At 53.3% G+C, this 20,552-nt stretch overlaps 1 protein-coding gene across 1 annotated transcript in view; it reads left to right on the top strand.

The window, feature by feature from the left end:
- The window catches only part of LOC122896077, a 139,181-nt gene that overhangs the window by 32,182 nt on the left and 86,447 nt on the right, over positions 1-20,552 (top strand). The window contains exons 16-27 of the mRNA XM_044234017.1: positions 829-1,023; positions 3,954-4,109; positions 4,743-4,927; positions 5,933-6,115; positions 7,317-7,408; positions 8,696-8,859; positions 11,118-11,277; positions 11,412-11,491; positions 15,001-15,187; positions 16,066-16,221; positions 16,590-16,723; positions 17,808-17,966. Coding sequence (XP_044089952.1) covers positions 829-1,023; positions 3,954-4,109; positions 4,743-4,927; positions 5,933-6,115; positions 7,317-7,408; positions 8,696-8,859; positions 11,118-11,277; positions 11,412-11,491; positions 15,001-15,187; positions 16,066-16,221; positions 16,590-16,723; positions 17,808-17,966 — 1,851 coding nt within the window. The remainder of the gene's footprint in view (positions 1-828; positions 1,024-3,953; positions 4,110-4,742; positions 4,928-5,932; positions 6,116-7,316; positions 7,409-8,695; positions 8,860-11,117; positions 11,278-11,411; positions 11,492-15,000; positions 15,188-16,065; positions 16,222-16,589; positions 16,724-17,807; positions 17,967-20,552) is intronic.

Here is a 20,552-nt window from a genome sequence, read left to right as displayed (position 1 = left end):
TGTGGTTGGGGGAGGGTCTGCTTTTTGTTTGAGTCATGCCTTCGACTGATTGGATGTGGCTCACCTACATTATGGGGTTACTCTGCCTGACTCAGTTTATTGATTTAAATATTAAATCAGGGGCCTCTGGATGGCTCAGTCAGTTAAGCATCAAACTCTTGGTTTTGGCTCAGGCTGTAATCTCAGGGTCGTGAGATGGAGCCCAGCAAGGAGTCTGTTGAAGATTCTCACTCTCTCTTCTGCACTCCCTCCCCCACGCTCTCTCTCTAAAATTGAAAAAAAAAAAAAAAAAAGTTCATCCAGAAACACTCTCACAAAACACCTACAATTCTGTCTTACCAAATATGTCAGGACCCCATGGCCCAGTCAAATCAACACAAAATGACCCACCAACCGGGCCCTCAGCATGCCTAGAGAAGGAGACCTGGATCCTTGCTCTCAAGGAGCTCAGAATCTTGCAAGGGAGACACACAGACGACAGCATGAGTGTGACCCAGAAATTCTGTGCTGGACTCTCAGAGGAAGCAGTGATAGATTTGGTCTGGGGGTGGGGAATATGGGGAATATGGTCTGGATGTGGGAAATCAGGGAAGACTTCCCAGAGGTGGTGACATAGGAACCAGGCCCTAAAGAATCGGTAAGGATTTTTGCTGAGGGACATTTTCCCAACATATGTGGAACTTGCTGATTTGAAAAGGTGGTACCCCTTGCCTTGGGCCCAGGTGGACCCTGGGGAGCACCCTCTCCCCCCACTTTGAGCCCCCAGCTCTGCAGCTTTGGATCAGCCAACCGAGCTGCTCCTGAGTGAGCCCTGGCTTTTCTTCCCAGCTTGGCCTCCGACTGGAAAATGCAGAGAAAATCGTCCACAGGCTGTTTGGCAGCCAGTCCTTCTGGGGACAGGAAGAGGAGACAGAGCCCCAGCCAGAGAAATCCCCAGAGCCGGAACCAGAGCCCACACCATGGGGAGCCCACCCTGACTGTCCAGGAGAAAGGTCCAGAAAGATGAGAGACATACAGCAGAAGGTAAGGGGAGCGGGGAACCTGCACCCACCCAGCTCCCTCTCCTCACCAGGCTGAGGTTTTGGGCTGTGGACTCAGGCCTCCATCACCTCTGACTAGGACAGGATCTGAGCCCTGGGACAGGCTCATAGAGACAAGGAGCTGGTCCAGAGCTCAGTCGTCAGCTGTTGGCCTACTTTATCTCGAAAACATATTGATCAAAGTGTCACATACAATTAGGAAAGTGTCCAAGTCCTAAATGCATCTCCACCAACAGAACGCCTCCTTCTAATCAATGCCCGGCCCATTATCAGTCCCCCAGAGGCCCCCCTGCACCCCCTCCCTCTACCAGTCTACCCGCCCCCAACAAGGATGATCACTAATCTGCCTCCTAACCGCACCAATGAGTTCTACTTTCTAAAAATCAGCTTTGCAGAGGTATCGGCTATTTTGAATAAGCGGTGGGTGTTTCAAGTATACAGTTTGGTAATTTTGGACACGTGGATGCACATGTACCAAGATAAGCAGCACCAACTTCCGTCTGATTCTAGAACATTCTCATCACCCCAAAGGAGACCCCATCCTGTCCTCCCCCAGCTCCTGGCAACCACTAGCCTGCTTTGGGTCTGTGTGGACTGACTTGTTCTGAACACTTCCTATAGATAGAGTCAGACGGCACATGACCTGTCGTGTCTGGCGTCTCTCACTGACCATCCATCATGTTTTGAGACATCCGTGTAGCACAGCTCGGTCCTCCATCCCTCTTGAAGCCTGAAGAACATTGCACAGTGTGGGTAGACCCCCTTGTGTTTCCCTGCTTGCTCCTGATGGACATTGGGTTTGCAGGTGGTTTCCGCTTTTTGGCAAGTGTGAATAATTCTATTCCTGTCAGTATGTGTGTGTGTGTGTGTGTGTGTGTGTGTGTGTGTCTGGCCTCTTTGGCTTAAATTTTGTGGGTGAGATCCAGCTACGGGGCTGGATATAGGCACGCTTTGCTCGTCCTCCCCGCTGTTCAGCGCTGCTGTGATGTGAACACACCAGGATTTCTTTATCCATCCTACTTGCGGTGGGCTTTTGGATAACTTAGAGTTTCTGGGATCATTGCAGATAGTCCTATGAATATATTTTTTAAAGATTTTATTTATTTATTTGACAGAGATCACAAGTAGGCAGAGAGGCAGGCAGAGAGAAAGGGGGGAAGCAGGCTCCCTGCTGAGCAGAGAGCCCGATGCGGGGCTCGATCCCAGGACCCTGGGATCATGACCCAAGCTGAAGGCAGAGGCTTAACCCACTGAGCCAGCTGGGCGCCCCTCCTATGAATATTCTTGCACGTGTCTTTTTGGTGAAGGCATGTTTTGGCTGGGGATACGCCTAGGAATGGAGTTGGTGGGTCGTGGGGTCTTAAAATATCCATTCTGTGGTTGGGAATTCTATTTTACGTGATTATTCTCCCACTGATGGGCATTTAGTTGTGGGCACCTTTTTACTCTTGTAAGAGGTCATTGCCATGTACATCTGAGGGTGATCAAGGACTGGCTGGGGCATTGGTTCACATGTTCACAACTTTACCAGTCATCAGGTGTGAACCCTGGGCCCAAGGGCGCAAAGATGGTCAGGACGCGGTCTGTGACCTTAAAGCCTCTTGGACTGGAGCCGGGGCTGGCAGGCAACGAGAAGGAGGGGGTTGGGTGGAATGTGAAGACTTTTCCTTAGAATCTGCGTCTTTTTGCCTGTTATTTTCCCACTTGGGATAGAGAGTCTTAATCCCAAGATCGGGTTAGCACAGCACAGCGATAGTGGGAACAACGCTTGGTGTCAGTGTTGGAGGGGCGATAGGGGGTGGTGGGGGCTGTGGCAGGTGGGATGTGCTCGTGCCTCAGTTAAAAGCAGCGGCTGCCGTCCCACTCTGGTTTCTTACCACCCCTTGTGGTGGTGGGCAGGAGGCCAATAGTTCTTTGCTTGGAGAAGCCAGAGAATCTGGATTTTTATAGGTAGTCTCCTGATTTTTAAACATTGGAAACAAACTCCAATTTCGTTATTTCTTGGCTAAAGATTTTATTCATTTATTTGACAGAGAGAGAGAGACAGCGAGAGAGGGAACACACGCAGGGGGAGTGGGAGAGGGAGAAGCAGGTTTTCCCGCTGAGCAGAGAGTCTGATGTGGGGCTCCATCCCAGGACCCTGGGATCATGACCCGAGCCAAAGGCAGACACTTAACATCTGAGCCACCCAGGTGCCCCAACAAATTCAAATTTAAAAAGTATATATATATGCATGCACTATGAGGGACTCCTGGGTGGCTCAGTCGGTGGAGCAGTCTGCCTTCTGCTCGGGTCGATCTCGGGGTCCTGGGATGGAGCCCCATGTTGGGCTCCCCATTCAGCAGGGAGTCTCCTTCTCCCGCTGCCCCTCCCCGCTGCTCGTGCTCTCTCTGTGTCTCAAAAAAACATGCACGGTGAAAAATACGAAGAAAGACAAACGGTCGCAGACGGGAGGAGACAGGAGAGATGGGACAAGCCAACGCACTGTGGTCGCTGGAACAGAGGGAGAGCTGGACTGGAAAAACGTGAAATTTGGGGTTTTGTTACTACTACATGTCCGTGTTGGCTTTTTTGCCTTCCTTGTACGCTGGCCGTGAAAGATGGTGCCAGCAGAGACAGGGCGTGGGGTGTGGGGGAGCTCTCTGTACCATCTTCGCAACTTTTCTGCGAATGTAAGATGATTCCTAAACAAGAGGATGGTGAGAACACTCATAGCCACACACACTGCCCAGGGCATTTCGGCAGCACCATGCAGCCCAAGAAAACCCATCTGGGGATTCTGCCTGAAGGCCATGAGTTTTGCAAGCCATATTCCAGCCCTTGGCCTTGCCCTTCTGCTCCCCCCGGGCTCCCACCTGAGTCCAGGCAGCAGACCTGCTCCTAGTCACCCGTCTGGTCTGGACTCTCCCTCAGGTGACCCGGAGGCACGCAGAGCGGCGGGCGCTGCGGTGCCAGCTGAGCGTGAAGGTGTTCGGGCACGAGCTGAGCTTCGTGGACTGTGGGGCGATGGCAAGCCACGTGAACCATCCATCCTTGAACCTGGCCGAGCTGGCCGTCAAGCTCCTGAAGGTACCTCCGCCTGCGCTTGGCCCCTCCCAGCCCCGCTGACCCCGTCTTGTTTCCTTCGATGCTTCGGGTGGGGGGTGGGTGAGTACGATAGTCCCTTTCAGACCTAAGACCGCGGTATTTTGAGCCAGGCTGAAGCTTAAATCGCGGCTCCACCTCTTACCTCCTCGGGAGAATTCACGGGTCCTGGCCTCGGCGTGTGCATCTGTGAAATAGGCATGATAGCGTTACCACCACGGTAGCAGCAAAAGCAGCAGCTTCATGGGGCTGTTGTGTTAAATGAGATAATGCAGTAAAAATGCAACAAAGCATTTAAAATGCACCTGGCGCTTACTGGGTGCTCTGCATCCCGGGCATGGCCCACATTCTCCCTTACCTGACTCACCCTGGATCCCCGAGCTCTGACCCTTTCCTGCAGGAAACTGGGTTTGAACTGCGCTCTACCCTTTTCTACCCACGTGGGTTTGGCCAGGTGATTTCACCTGTTTGTGGGCTCCGTTTCCTCCTCTGGAAAAGACGGCATAATGATCCTGTCCCTTCCTCCCACACCGCTCTGGTGCGAGGATCTTATTTGATCAGATAAGACTGTGTGCACCAGGGGCTGTCACCTGCATCATGACGGTCCTCTGGCCGCAGGGGCAGGAGGTCCAGGTGACCCGGAGGCTGAACCTAGCAGTGCAGGAGCTCACCTTTCCCACCATATCCGGCCTTCCCGCCCGGCTGAACCTCCATGCCTCGGCCGCTGTCAGCTTCCGAGTCCGGGGGACTGCCAACTTCCAGCACCCTCTGGACTTCTCTGTGAATGGTTACGTCAAGCCCAGGTAGCTGGCTGGCTTCTTGGAGCTGGAGGAGGGAAGTGGGCGGGCGGGGGCCTCCCCCTACAGAGGGCCGCAGAGAGCTGAGCCATTAGCGCTGGGCTGGAGGGGATCCCCGCCCTGCAGACCGTCCCTGGTACCATTGCACCGTCAATCCCATGACTGTTTTCTGTGTCAAGAGACTGTGAGGAGATGCTGGGCAGCTGTGCCCACTTGACGGGTGAGAAGACTGAGGCTCAGTGAGGTGACATCTTGTGCCCAAGGATGAAGCAGGGGCCAGGCCACAGGACTCTGGTGTCCTGCCACGTGGCATCCTTCCCTCTGCTCCACTCTGCCTCCGAGAGGAGAAGAGGGAGGAAGGGAGGGAGGGAGGGACCATCTGAGATGTATGGGCTGGGACTCCGGCGACCCCGTATCACCACCGACCAGGCGGGCAGTCTTTCCATATTCCCAGAAATGATTGAGAAAACAAGCCCCAGGCAGGCGTGCTGCTGGTCCACGCCCCACAGCGTGGGCAGAGTTGGTTCAGGGCTTGGTCTGATTCTGGAGGGGTCCGGGGCCTGCTGGACGACTGTCCACTCACAGGTGTCCCCCGTTCACCTGTCCCGTCTGTGGTTTCTGGGTCTGATATGGGGAGCCTGGGCATCCTGTGCTACCCACTCTTTGGCACGAAGACCCCCAACTGGGGCTCAGACAGCCTCCTGGTCCGGGTCCTATTGCCCTGCATCCTGGCGACAGGCCCTGAGCAGGTGGTTTCGCTGCTCCCAGATTGGGTCTGCGTCTCTAAGTTGAGGCCGGTGATGGCGAGGTCCAGACGGACCAGATGGCGTGCCTGGCACACGTGGGGGCCGTGGTGCCCAGAGAGCATGGGGTTGGGGGGTCCAGGGGGGTGGGAAGGGGGACGGCGGGGCAGGGGCTGCCGGGAACAGCAGGGGCGGTGCATAAGGGGGCGCTGTGTGTGTGGCCACCCGGGGCCTGCAGGCTGCAGCCAGTGCCTGGCTCTCCCCGCAGTGCCCTGCTCTGGATCTCGGCGCAGATGGGTACAACAGGTGTCCTGGGGCGGGCCGGGCTGCAGTGGGTGACCAGCCTCCGTGGTGCTGCCAGCCTGGATGGGGGGATCCACGCAAGGAAGGGCCGGGACCTCAAGGTGCATCTGAACACCCCGGAGGAGGCCGTGGAGCTGCTCAGCTTCAGGTGGGGCATCCTGCACTCGCGGGAGGGAGCCTGTGCTCGGGTGGGTGTGGCCTGAGGGCCTGGGGACGTGGGTCTAGGAGCACCTGTGAGCATGTGTGCGTGAGTGCCCATGTTTCTGTGTGTGTGAGACGGCGTGTGTGTGACCACGTGTGTGTGAGGGTGCATGTTGCACCCTCGTTGCACGAGCGTGTGTGCGCGTGAGGGTGGATTTCTGAGTCTGTGCGTGCGCAGGTGTGTGTCAGCACATGCGTGAGTGCAGCGTGCCTCTCTGATTGTGTGTGTGTGTGAGCGTGTGCATGTGTTCGTAAGAGGGGTGTTGGCGTGTCTGCGAGAGTCCTGTGGGTCTGTGTGGGTCTGAGTGTGTCAGTATGGGGGGGTGTCTGTGACAGGGACTGCGGGGTGGCCGAGAGGAGGAGGGGGAGCCCCCATGCTCGTCAGCTCTTTACGGGGGTCCTTCCTGGGACCAGCTTGTCCCCAGCTTCCCAGAGGGGTGAAAGTTGGAGAACAAGTTCTTTCAGATAAAATAGGAATGAGACCAGGCTCCCCACAGTCACACGTGCTTTGTCTGTGTTTTGCCCCCCCTAGCCAGGGACACTGTGTCCTCTGGCTGTCCTCTAGGCCCTTCTCCTAGCAGCAACCAGTGAGGTCCTTTAAAATGTCAAGTCATGTCACTCCTCCCTTGCACCCCCCCCAAAACTTGTTTAAAACCCTATACTTGTTTCTAGGATAACCCAAGACTTCATGATTGTCCTTCCTCCTGGGGGTCCTGCCTACATCTCACCTGTTTCCTTCCACTATCTCCTTCCCTGCACTCACTCCCTCCCCCTGCACCCTAACCCCCCTTGAACCACCCTTCTTCTTACTCTCCCAAAGAGGCCACTTTAATCCCACCACAGGACCCTTGCACCTGCCGTTCCCTCTATCCAGCTCCTTCTCATCCTTTGAGTCTCTGCTCACACGTTAACCTCTGCAGAGACCCGGCTAAAGGAGGCCTTTCCCTGTCCCCAAGACAGACCCCATCCATCCCCATTCAGGTATGTTGTGGCACTTGTCACTGAGTGCTATGGGTGAGTTCCCCAAAGACCCAGGAATCCTGTTCATGGCGGAATTCTCCCCAGGTCAAGCTGTGGCAGCTCCAGGCCTAGCTGTCCAGTGAATGAATGAAAATGACCGTCTGGGACTTTCCTCTTTCCTCACCCAGCTCTAAGCTATATCTCGTCACCGGGGATGGCGTGAGGAGCCTCAGTAACGCCCACAGAGCTTCGGAGGCCCAGTCCTGTACTGACGAGAAAGGTAGGCAGCGAGGTCTTTGCCTTTGCCTCAGCAGACATCTGGGTACCGCGGGGAGCAGTGTCGGCTCCCAGTGCTGCAGTGGCTCTTCTGCCCTCGGAGTGTTTATATCCCTTAATTATTTGCTTTGGCTTCTAGAACTCCACCCCAGGAAAATACACCAAAATCACTTAAAAACATACACGACGCAGGATGATCGCTGCGTCGTCATTGACAAGGTCACGGTCATAGGTGAATGGCTCGTTATAGGAGCTTACAAGCTGCCAGCAGGTTGGCACATTTTCAAAGGGTGGGAAAGTCATCGAAGAATAGTTCATACGTGAAACATTTGTGAAGTTGATGTTGCGATGACCAGAAAGAAAGCTTTATGGGCACATGGCCGCGCCCATTGCTTTCCCTGTCGTCTTTTGCTGGGGTCAGTCACCAGCAGAGCTGAGCCATTGTGAGGGTACCCTGTGATCTGCAGAACCTCAGGTTATCTACTGTCTGGCCGTGGATAGAAAAAAATTCTCCACTTTCAAGTTGAGGGAAAACACCTGAGCTTTCCTTTAGCTTAAAAACCCCATCACGAAGGACATAGTTCGATAACACTGGAAAATTCTTTGATAGCAACATCCGGCGAAAAGCAACAAAATTGATAAGAGATCGGAAAGGAAATACACCAAACACTAGTGGATCTTGAAGGTCATTTTTTTTTTTTTTTGAGTCAGGTTGGGGAGGGGCCGCTTTAAATGAATGGACACCTTTAGGCGGGACGTTGTCATAAACACTGACACAGGCGGTCAGTCCCCACAGCTACACCATGAGGCAGGAACCGTTACTGGTCTCAGTGTAAAGAGGAGTGACAACTGAGGCACAGAGATGTTAAGTAACCTGCCCCAGGTCACACAGCCGGCAAGTGGAGGGGCTGAAATTTAGACCCAGGCAGTCTGACTCTGGAGCCTGCCTTCTGCACACTCGTACTCTCAAAGTCTCCCCCAGGGGTCCTCAGAGGGGCGGTTTTGTCCCCCGAGGGGCCATTTGGTAGTGCCTGGAGACGCTTGGGTTGTCCGAACTGTTTTTGGGGTTGCTCCTGACCGACACTGAGCGGAGCCTAGAGCGGCTACTCACTACCCTGCAGGACGGTTCCCGCCGCAGAGCCTTCCTTATCCAGCTCCGAATGTCAGCGGTGCCGAGGTTGTCAAAAAGACCAACAGAACCCTTGCCTTTGCTGGACGAGCAGCCGAGGCTCCTGCCTAGAATTCTCTGGCTCTCTGGTGACCAGAGCTGCCCGCCCTGCTTTCTCCACAGCATCCCAGACCTGGGGCTGGCAGCTGTGCACGGAAGTCACCTGGCCGGCAGCCGGGCAGCCCTACTTGCTCTCGGTGCCTGTGTTTGCGGCTGTGACGTTGACGAAGCAGGACCGGGGCCTCCGACAGTATCTGCTGGAAGCTACCTATACCTTCCATCCCCAGGTAGGCCCTGTGGAATGGCGCCTTCTTTCCCAGCCATGCTGTGGGTCTCCCTACGTCTTCCCCTCCAGAATCAGCCTCATAAGGACATGGGGCTCCTCTCTGGAGCTGTTGGGCTAGGTTGGTCTATTCGTGGTCTCCCTGCTGCCTCAGGACCCTTGCACGTGCTGATCCTCTGGCTCTGGCTCTGTGACTTGTTAACTATGAATCAGTCTTCAGATCTCAGTTCAGGGGTCAGCTGCTCAGGGAAGCCTGCCTGAATTATCCCCCACTGGTCATGTTCTTTTGTTACTTGCTCTAATAGGACCATGTTTTTCCCCTTTAGATCAATTTTATGTTTTGTTTTTTTTGTGGTTTGTTTTGTTTGGCGGTTTTGTTGTGTGTGTGTTTGTTTGTTTGTTTTTATTGTTTTAGAGAGGGAGAGAGAAAAGGGGTGGGAGCAGAGGAAGAGAATGTTAACCAGGCTTCCTGCCTAGCATGAAACCTGATACAGGGGTCAGTCTCACGACCATGAGAGCATGACCTGAGGCGAAATTAAGAGTCAGACGCTTAACCACCTGAGCCACCCAGGTGCCCGATCCCTCTTACATATGTTGCTTAAAGCTGCTTGACTAATACCAGTCTTCCCCCTTTTCCATCCTAGTCACTCAGTTCCGAGGAAGAGCTTTAATGCCTGTGTTTCTCATTCCTGTGTCCTCAGCCTCTGGCCCTGAATGGACATTCAACACCCTCCTACGTGATCTCCCAGTTTCTGCTTGTCTCCTTGCCATCTCTTGTCTCCCAGAGAGGTGTTTCAAAATCCTAAAGCGATCTTGTCGCTTCTCTGCTCAGAGCTCTCCAGAGGCTCTTATCTCTCTAAGTGGGAGCTGGATACCTGGACCTGCTGGGCTGTCCTCCCCGTCTCCTGATTTTTCACGAGGCTGATCACTCTCCACACACTGACCTCTTATTGTTATTATTTTTTTTTAATGCTAGGCACATTGCTGCCCCAGGACCTTTGCACTGGCTCTTCCCTCTCCCGCACACCCACTTGGCGCTCTCACTGTCTCTCTCTCTCTCTTCCTTCGCTTTCTGAAATGCCACTTCCTCAGAGGCAGCCTTCCCTGACCGCCCTGGTTGACCCCTTACTCCCACAGAGTTTGTTAGCAGAGCACCCATCCCCCGCTGTTGTGCAATCTTCATTTGTGTCTGGTGGTCCCGTGCTTCCCCTCCCCTGAATGTAGGTGCCATGAGGGGGCATGCCTTTCTGGGTCTAATGCTCATTTGCACTCCCTGTGCCTATAACTAGCCTCGTACAGAGGAGTGACCCTTTGCTGGTGGTTTAAGAATTCATCAGTGTACGGTCTTAAAAGGGGCTTGTGTCTTAGGCTGTGTTTTCCTTAAGGTGGACCTGAGCTAAGGATTTGGGTAAAAGTGATAGGTTAAGAAAAGGCTCCCCGGGGGCGCCTGGGTGGCTCAGTGGGTTAAAGCCTCTGCCTTCGGCTCAGGTCATGATCCCAGGGTCCTGGGATCGAGCCCTGCATTGGGCTCTCTGCTCAGCAGGGAGCCTGCTTCCTCCTCTCTCTCTCTCTGCCCGCCTCTGCCTACTTGCGATCTTTGTCTGTCAAATAAATAAATAAAATCTTAAAAAAAAAAAAAAAGAAAGAAAGAAAAGAAAAGCCTCCCGGGGGACCCAGTATAAGAGAGTGGGGAAGTTAGGTCAGGGAAGGGAAGAACTGAGTGTGTTGGGGGGTGATGTCAGGTGAGCTGGCAGCCTCCACCTGATCCCGGGGGAGCCCTGGAGCATGGGTTACGTCTCAGAGTGTGGTCCCCTTGAGGCTGAGGAGCTGGGATATTTTTTACTCCTGGAAAAACATAAAGGAGGGCAATGTTCTGGGGGCACATGTGCTGGGTGTTAACAGCAGCATGTGCAAAGGCTGAGACACAGGCAAGCAGAGCTGGCTAAGGGATGTGAGAGGGTCTCTGCAGGGTGCCCGTGGTACACACCATATCTTGTGTCCTCCTCTGCCAGGCTATTTGCTGGACAAAATGAGACCCTGTATGCGTGGTCCCGAGTTGTCCCGCACAGTTTTGTTCTTCTCCAGATACTGCCTGAGATTTCCAAACTCCCATTGTGGTTTTTTTTTGTCTTGTGAGGGCCAAGGAGGAGCCCAAGAACTCGCATTTTTTAATGGTGGGGCTGAGTGTCTTTTCCTGGGAAGAGGGAGAACCTTTGGAGCTAGATGAGGTTCTCAAGACTGAGAAGTCCTCTGCGCTTTCAGAAGGACAGCTGGCTCCCTCAGGAAGCTTCAGTTCACCTCTTCATGGGCACGCCCAAATCAGAGGTGCCCAGGGACGTCGGGGTGGACGTCAGGTACAGCTTGCCCCAGGGGAAGTTCCGCCTCAAGCTTCTGCATCCCAGGAAGAAAATGCAGCTGGATGGTAATGAGTGTCCCCTCCATGGGTCGGTTGGTTGCTGGGGCTCAGAGATAAGAAACCTGGCAGGAGGTTGTCCCCTGGGGAACGCAGGGGCGGAGCTTAAACCTTGGTCCCCAAATTCTTGTTTTGTTCCCTAGGAAAGATCGAGACGCTGCAGAGCACTTGCGTGGGTCACCTGGAGCTGATACTGGATGACAGGGATGTCTACTACATTAAGGTTTGTTCCACACCCTCAGGCCTCCTGTGTGGGGACCTGCCACCTTCCAGGCTCCTCCGGCCTCAGTCCCACAGTCCCTACTTAATAGTTGACATTACCTTTTGTGTGTTAGTGGGTTTTCCCCTTCCTCCTACCATAACATGTGTGACCTCTTGGTGCTCAGAAACATATAAAGAAGAAAAACATGGGCTCGAAACTTACTACCATTTAGGTCAAAAATTGATAATGTTAGGAATGCAGGAGCGCGTGCGAAAGTCAGTGGAAGAGGGGAAGTTGAAACATGGCACTCCCTGAGTTCTCGGAAGAAACGGCTGTGTATGTCCCAGGCCATCTCTGTAACAGCGTTGCCCAAATGGGGTGTCTGAAACACCAGAAATTTCTCTTGCACAGCTCTGGAGGCCAGAAGTCCCAAATTAAGGTGCTGGCAGGGCTGGTTCTTGGGAGGTGGGGAGGGGACGCTGTTGCACGCTTCCCTCCCCTCTCCTGGTGGTCTCGGGCATTCCTTGGCCTCTGGCATCTTCTCCTTGTGTTTTTGCATTGCCTTCCTCCGTCTGGGTACAAATTACCTGTTTTCAGAAGGATATGGAAAGGTATAGAACCAAGTATCTATCCCACCCAAATGATAGCACACGTGGTTATTAAAGTAAATTAGGATTAACTTACTTCCCCAGTGGCACGAACCACTTCCCAAGAATGTTTTCATCCTTGTCGAAAGTTCTGTGGGTCAGGACGGGTCTAGAATTAAAAACTCTCCCTGCCACACCTCCCCAGAGCCAACCACTGTTAGGTTTTCGCATGCGAGTCTTCTAAGAGAGACCTCCGTGGTGGAATTCCCAAGAGCAAAGGGCACTTGCATTTTTCTCGTAGAAGCTACTTCTGAAGCTTCTACACCATTGAGGCCCCTGCCGTTGTGCATAAGTTTTGTGTCTGTCGGTCTGCCCTGCTGGGGAGAGGCTTGAGACCTTCCGTCTGGTGTTCAACTTGGTCTGGATAAAAACAGCAGTTTTAGCCTTGCTCCCACCAAACAGGACATCTGGGCACCAGTGGCATTGGGTCTGGCCTGTCCATCTTGGTCTCTGGGGGCTTCTCAGGTCTGGGTTGCCACTCTGTGGCCGGGGCTGGGATTTCGTTGTGCAAACACTCTCCGCTCCCAGATATGCTTCCTTCCCCAGGGTGGGGAGAACTGCAAGCGGCAGGGGAGCGAGCGGAGAGGCCTTCCTCCTAAAGCCCCAGCTGCCTGACTCCTGAGGCTACAGATTAATGCCAAACTCCCAGGAGCCTGCCTGCCTCCCGGGGTCGTTTGCCAAATAACACAAGTGCTAATTGCCTCCACTTCCCTGCAGACCTTCCGGCTGTCCCCCAGAGGGCTGTCTGCAGCCTGCAAACATTTGCTTGTAGAAAATTTCCAGTTTCAGCTGTCCCAGATGCAATGGTAATAGCCGGGGTCTGGAACTTTCCAGAGCCTGTTCTCAGGGAGTCCTGAGTTGCCTTGGGCTCAGAGGCCCTCCTTCAGTCCTCTCAGCAAGACTGTAGGAGATGAGGGCACCCAGGCAGAGGACTTGTCTGCGGGGCTTAAGAATGGCGTGGAGGAGCAGGTGGCTTTGAGTGCTCGCTCCTGCTGTGCAGGGATAGGACACCCCAGGCTGCCCTGGGAGCCCCAGTTTCCCTTCGACCTGGCTCCTTGTGGCTAGTGAACTCTTCACCTGCTAAGGTCCCAGTTTGGATGAAATACTCCTCAGTCATCCTATTCACGGGCCGTGCTTGGCTAATGCCAGGCAGCCTTTGCAATCACAACATAAAATTATCACCAAGACCCCCCTTGAAGAGAGAGAGAAGCAGGGCAGAGTGGAGGGCCTCCATGTGTTTTTGGGAAGAGCAAGAGGGAGCCTCTAAGTGTATGCCTCTGTGCACATGTGTGCTGGAGCTCACACGCGCGTGCACACACACACACACACACACACACACAGAGTTACCTAGGTCTTCCCTTCCCCTGGTGGGGAGAAAACCAAATGTCAGGGAGCGTGCCTTCTCCCCCGAGCCCCAATTTTCTCAAGAATGCATGAGAAGCTGGGTGCAGTGGCGGCCTTGGAGGGAGACGGGGAGACTAAAGGAAGGGATCAAAACCTGTAGTTTTCAGTGTCTTCCTTTTTTTTTTTCCTTTTTCAATAGCTATTTATCAAGTACCTACAATGTGCCAGGTATTGGGAAGACAGCTCAGTGAAGGAGACACACTTTTCTCCTCTTGGAGCTTACACTGTGATGGGAGAGCCAGGAAATGAACTAAACAAGCAAATTGTACAGTGGTAACTGGGTATATGTGCTGTAGGAAAAGGGAATCTTTGAGCTGGGCACAGGGGTCTGAAGTTACGTGAGAAGAAGAGTCTGGGGCTTGGTTTCAGTTTTAAACAGGATGAGAAAGTAAGCCTGATGGAGAGGGTAACTCTTAGCCGAGACATGAAGGATGTGCAGAAGAGAGCCATGGAGGTCTCTGGGGGAAGGGACTCTGGGTAAGGGGTGCAGCATGTGCAAAGGTCCTGAGGTGAGAATGTGCCTGGAGTGTTAATAGCATAGCACACAGGCTCATGTGTTTGGTGCAGAATAGGAGAGGGACAGAGAGGTGGGGCAACAGATCACGTAAGGCCTCGCCACCGAGGAATCAGAAGAGCAAATCATGACTGTCAAGAAACAAAGGCAGAAATGGGATTTCGAGAGCGCTTAAAATAGCAGACAGTCTGGGAATGGTGAGTTCAGTTTTACACCTTTAGGGTGAGTGGGTCAGCTGGCAGTCAGCACAGAGGTCTGTGGGATTGGTCTACACTTGGCAGTGACCATCAGGAATAATGGCTGTAGTTGCTTATGGGTTTTTCAGAAAGTCTCAGGCACGGTGATGTGTAGCGTGTGTTTTGGGCTCTCTGTGTCCTGCCTGCCAGTGTCCTCCCACAAGCAGTCCCTTCGGCCAGGTCTGCACTGCTGACTTCCAGAGAAAGTCTCACCCTTGTTGGTCTTTGCAAGGACTTTGACTTTGACCCTTAGGTAAATGGGAGTGTGTGATCCTACATGCCTCAAAGGGGTTGCTCTGGTGGAAAGGATGAGGAACAGACATCAGGGCACAGGGCGGGAGTCAGGACAGCCAGGACGAAGATGCTGTGATGACATAGGGGCTGATGGCCTGGGCTTGAGCTGGGGGAGTGGTGGAGGTGGCCCAAGTGGTCAGATCCCAGAATATTCTGCAGGGAGAGCTGGCCTAGAACTGACTGCTGAGAGAGAGAGAGAGAGAGAGAGGAGTCCTTTACATTCACATCTGAACTTACAACAGGGACTACCTACTTTGGAAAAGGGCAAGATGAAGAAATTGGAGAAGAACCAGCCAAGAAGGCCATTGGCTAAGCTCTGTCCTCTGTTCTGTCTCAGTTCTTACGGGCAAAGCCAGCCCTGCTGGCCAAGCACCGCCCCCATCCCCGGCCCAGCTGCCCCCCACCCCCACCCAGGTGATGCTGGGGCCTTTGCAGGGCCGGAGCGACCTGTGGCCAGCAGCCCGTGGTGAGGCCCAGCGGTTTGAGGCCCAGCTGGAGGGGAAGCTGGTGACGGCAGGCAGCCCTGTGGTCCTCCTGGCGAACCTCAGCCGGCAGGCCGGCCGCATGTTGGCCTTTTCCGTGTCACTGAGCAACCTGCTGAGCGACCAGGCCCACCTGTCAGGTAGGAAGAGGGACCCCCTCCTCCCACTCCCTCTCTTCAGCGGGCCAGGCTACAGGAGCCGGAGGGGATGCCTCAGTAGCCCACGTGGGGTCCCCGTCCCCTCCCCCTACCAGAATTAACATCCCACCTCAGGGAAAATCTGGTCTGCACATGTGCTCACAGCTTCCCGCCGGTCCCCCAACACTGACTGCCCTCCATGAGCCACAGAACAGCAGCTTTTGGACCATTTTAATTCTGGCTTGTGTTACGTCATGCATAAAATACACATTTTGCGTCGTGACCCAAGTTGCCCGGGGCACGGTTTAAACCTTGAACCCCTGGCCTGGCCTGGGCCTGGCTGGTCAGATCCCCGCCCTGACAGCAGAGCTGGGATGCGGCCCTCAGCTATGCTCTGCCTGGGATGTTCTGGAAGATTCTGAGGGAACGATGTCAGGGGCTGGGGTGCTGGCTGCCCAGTGTGGGCACTTCAGGAATTGTCCTGGGCCCTGCTCTCCCTGTGTGATCGGGCTGGATGTCCACGGAGCAGGAGCGAGATTTACCAGATGGCCTAGAAGGCCCTGTCATTTCCCTTCTGTTCTATCCTTATTTTGTTCTACTTAAACATTTTGGCTGATCCCACCAAAGTGACTTTCAGGCCACCCACCGTTGCCACCCAGTAATGTGGTGAGCTCTTGGACACCAGGGTTCCTCGGCAGAGACGTAGGTGGGTTCTGCTAGGACTCCCCCCCCCCACCACCACTTCTGGGTCCCCTGGACGGTTCCCATTTCCTTGGCTTCCCTGGAGCCGGGGTGGGGTGTCAGTCCTGGAGTGTGGGCTGTGGCTGCACCACACCTGCCCCTCTCACTGCCTGCCCCTCCCTCCCCAAACCTGCGTGCAGTGCGGCTTGAGAAGAAGGCGGAGGACGGGCTGCAGGTGGTGGCCGTGGGCGGCGAGCTCTCTGTGCCGGGTGTGGTGGCACTGCACCTGGAGGGCCTGCTGCGGACACAGCGCGGCCTCTGGACCAGCTCCCTGAGGATTAAGTACGGCCTCCTGGGTACGGCGCCCTGTGCTGGGCTGGGGGGAGGTGGGAGGTGGCAGAACCCACATTGTCTCCTGGGGATCCCGCTCTGAGGGCTCAGGTGCCACCTGGTCACCTGGTTTGGCCCTCACCACACCGTCCCAAAGCCCCTGAGCACCAGCCAGTTTAAAAAACAAAAACAAAACAAAACAGTGTGTGTGTTTGGGGGCCATAAGCCTGTCTTTTAAAACCTCTCCAGCCATAGGTTCCAATGGGCGACATGAAGCGGAGTGCATCAGAGCAGGAGTCGGGGGTGGCTGAGACCGGGCTGGCCGCTCCTCTCCCTGGAATGGGGGTGGAGGGCTGGCGGAGGATGGGCAGGTGTCTCTGGTCACCCTGTACAGGTCAGGCGAGGCAGCTGACCCACGAGTGCCGCACCAGCCAGAAGCTGCGGACACAGAGTGGCTCACAGGCGACCTATGAGCTAGAGCTGGATCATGAGCTCCACTGCACGCAGACCCCAGCCCTCAGCCACAAGGTGGGTGCCCTGGCTGGCTGGGGGTCTGGAGAGAGCCCGCAGCTCGTCCTCACGGAGAGGGGTTTGCTCAAGGTCATGTACGGGAACGGGGCTAGAATTGAAGCTTTGGTCTCAGGCTCCCGTGCCTTGGTTCTGTTGGTCTTTATTGAACACCTGCAGTATGTCTAACATTCAGGGGAGAGCTATGCACACGGCAGCACTAGGTCTGTGCCATCCCATTGCTGGGCAGGGGCACAGAGAGAGACCAGACCAAGAGAGCCGTAAATGACATGGATGATAGCGCAGAGACTGAGCGAGTGGGACAGTGGGGAAGGCTTCTTTGGGAAAAATAAATTTTAAGCAATGCAACAGTTCCATTCCTATGGAAGCATGCTGCAGGCTGAGGGCATGGCAAGTGCAAAGGTCCTGGGACAGGAAGGAAAAATGGAATGACGGGACCTAGCAGTTCACCAGAGTGGCTGGCAGGGTCAGCAAAAGGGAGAAGCAGGCAGCTGTGCCTTTGTTAATTTCCTTAATTCACATTTGCCTCTTCTGCTGGATTCTAGCCCCTATGAGTGCGGGGTCTTCTCGATTCTTTGTGCTTGGGTATCTGACATCCAGTGCTGGACATCATACTTGGTACTCAGGGAAAATGTGCTCAGTGAAGGAAAAAATGAATGAACCTGTATTGCTTGACCTGTAGTTCGGAGATAGGAGAGGAAAGCCAAATGCTGAGTGTAAAAGCCTTGTCCACTTAGAGTCTATCTGAGGAGCCAGAGGCTGCCATGGGAGAATCAGGGTAGAGGACCTGGGGTTGGAGCCATTTTCCCATGGCAGCTGGCTCTTTCAGACCCTTCATGGGGCATGCACCAGGGTGAGGCCCACCAGCCACTCTCCTCAGGCTCAGCATTTAAGGGTTATTGACAACACAGGTGGGTGCACCAGATTCGGGTGCCCCGTCTTGCCAAATAAAAATCAGCGCAAAGACAGAACTGTCTTCCCAGAGAAACAAGCCCGCCTTCCCCAGGGTGGGCGGCTGTGAGGGGGCCCGCGGATAGACAGACAAGGCTTTCTTGGGGCTCTCCCTGGTGGGGTGTGTCCCCAGGTTCAGGTGCGGCACGAGGAGGCCATGGGCTCCCTGCACTCCCAGCTGGAGGCGAGCTACGGGGTGCGTTGGAACGAGAGCGGCGGTAAGAGGCAGCTTCGCATCAGCCAGACCTTCCAGAACAACTCGGGTCCGGCCCTGAGCAATTACTTTGTGGAGGTGAGCCCAACTCCTGCAGAACTTGAACTTGCCCCCACCCACTCCCCGCTGGGAGTCTAACATCTGCAAGGCGGGGGTGGGGTGTTCAGCCGCAAGGATATTTGCCATCAGCTGCCTGCCAGGGGACTTGGGAAGCACGGATCTCCATCTGTAAGTGCATTTGGGAAATGGCTTCGCTTTCAGGTTTCAGCCGAGGGTTCTCTGTTCCTGGTAAGTGAACATACACATGAGTGCTTAGCTGCAAAACAGTCAATACGCTGCTGTAAGGCACGCACTTAGTGTGTTTCTTTTTAAATTGTTCCATGTCTTTTTTTTTTTTAACTGCAGGAAAATAGACACAACATAAAATTGACTGTTTCTGCCATCTTTAGGCATATGGTTCAGTGTCATTAGTTACATTCACCAGCATCCGTCCCCAAAACTTGTTCATCTTGAACACGTGAGCCTCTGTCCCCGTTCAGTCAGAACTGCTCACTCCCCACTCCCCCTGATGTTTGTTATTTTCTGTCATTTTAGAGGGTAGCTATGCTGATAGGGGCTTGGGGGTACCCCGTTGTGGTTTTGATACTGAGTGATGCTGAGATCTTTTCTGTGCCCTTGTCAGCCATTGGTTTGTCATCTTGGGAGAAATGTCTGTTTAAGTCCTTGGCCCGTTTTTGAAACAGATTGTTAGCTTTGTTGCTACTGAGTTGCAGGAGTTCTTGATACATATGGATATTAACTTCTAATCAGATACATAGTCTGCAAACACATTCTCCCATTTTACCCATTGCCTTTTCATCTGTTGACAGCGTCCTTGGATCCTCCCCAAATTTTACCTGTGCATTTGGTCTGATTGATTTCTTTTTACATTTATGGCCTGGGTTTTGAGTGTCCTAGCTAAGAAATCCTTGCCACATCCAATGTTCTAGTTTTTCCCCTTTGCTTTCTTCTAAACGTCTTCTAGTTTCAGCTGTTAACATTTAGGTCCTTGATGCATTTTGTATTAATTTCTGTGTGTGGTGTAAGTTAAGTGTCCAGCTACATTCTCTTGCCTGGGGATAGCCCCTGGTCCCAGCCGCGTGTGCTGGACAGGCTGTGCTTGCCCCCGTGAAGTATGCATGCTGTGTTTGTGGGAAAATCACTTGATCACAGATGTGTGAGTTGATTTTGGGGCACCCCGTTCTATCTCTTGAGTCTGTATGTCTGTCTGTATGTCCCCGCTGTACTGTTTTGATTACTGTAGCTTTGTGAGACCTCCAACTTTCCACTGCTTTTTCGAGATTGTTTGGGCTGTTTGGGGTCCTTGAGATCCCATATGATTTTAAGATGGATTTTTCTGTTTCTGCCACACACACGAAAATGCCATTCCAATTTTGATAGGGGTAGAGTTCAATCTGTAGGTTGCTCTGGGGAGTACTGCCGTCTTACCAATATTTAGTCTGTCTGTCTGCGAACACAGGATGTCTTTCTCTGTATTTGTGTCTTCTCTAATTTCTTCCAGCAACATTTTGTAATTTCCAGCAGGCACGTGTTTGGCCTCCTTGCTTAACGTTATTCCTAAACATAAAATTGCTTTTAAATACCAATACTTTGGGGCGCCTGGGTGGCTCTGTCTGCTTTCAACTCAGGTCATGGTCCCGGCATCCTGGGATCAAGCCCCACATCAGGCTCCTTGCTCGGCGGGGAGCCTGCTTCTCCCTCTGCCTGCCGCTCCCCCTGCTTGTACGCACTCTCTCTCACAAAAAAATAAATCTTGAAGTAAGATAATAAAATCTTAAAAAAATACCAGTACCGTGTGGTTAAATTCCCCTTGTGAGAAAAATGTCACACTTGAATCTAAAACTCCTTTTTTATTTGTCCACGACAAGCCATTTCCATACTCTGGCCAGTATTTTACTTTGAGCATTTAAAACACATTGCTCATCTGGATGGAAGGGGCATCTCGTTTGAATTTACATTTCCCCGATAATCAACAAGGCTGAGCGCCATCTTTCTATATTTTTTTCCTACCTCTGCATTACCCTTTCCTGGGACAGCTTTTTTTGTATTGGCATTGGAAGAAAATTAGAATTTTGACTTAGTTGGTAGTTTTTTCTATAATCGCAGTACGTGTTATTTTACTATTCTAAAGATTATTTAGTTATTTATTTGATAGAGCGAGATCACAAGTAGACAGAGAGGCAGGCAGAGAGAGAGAGAGAGAGAGAGAGAAGCAGGCTCCCCGCCGAGCAGAGAGCCCGATGCGGGACTTGATCCCAGGACCTTGAGATCATGACCTGAGCCGAAGGCAGCGGCTTAACCCACTGAGCCACCCAGGCGTCCCCTATGTTACTATTCTAAATCATGAAATTTTCATTTTGTTTTTTTTTAAAAAATATTTTATTTATTTATTGGACAGACAGAGATCACAAGTAGGCAGAGAGGCAGGCAGAGAGAGAGGGGAAGCAGGTTCCCCGCTGAGCAGAGAGCCCCATGAGGGGCTCAATCCCAGGACCCTGGGATCATGACTTGAGCCACCTAGGCACCCAATCATGAAAATTTCTTATTCCTGGAAAGCATCTGGTCCCAAAGGTTTTAGGGAAGAGATTAAAGACTGCTTGTTTC

This window comes from Neovison vison, chromosome 14 (assembly GCF_020171115.1).
Source record: "Neovison vison isolate M4711 chromosome 14, ASM_NN_V1, whole genome shotgun sequence".
Classification (NCBI taxonomy): domain Eukaryota; kingdom Metazoa; phylum Chordata; class Mammalia; order Carnivora; family Mustelidae; genus Neogale; species Neogale vison.
Note: the sequence above shows the minus strand (reverse complement) of the source record. Positions and strands in the feature narration are given on the sequence as shown.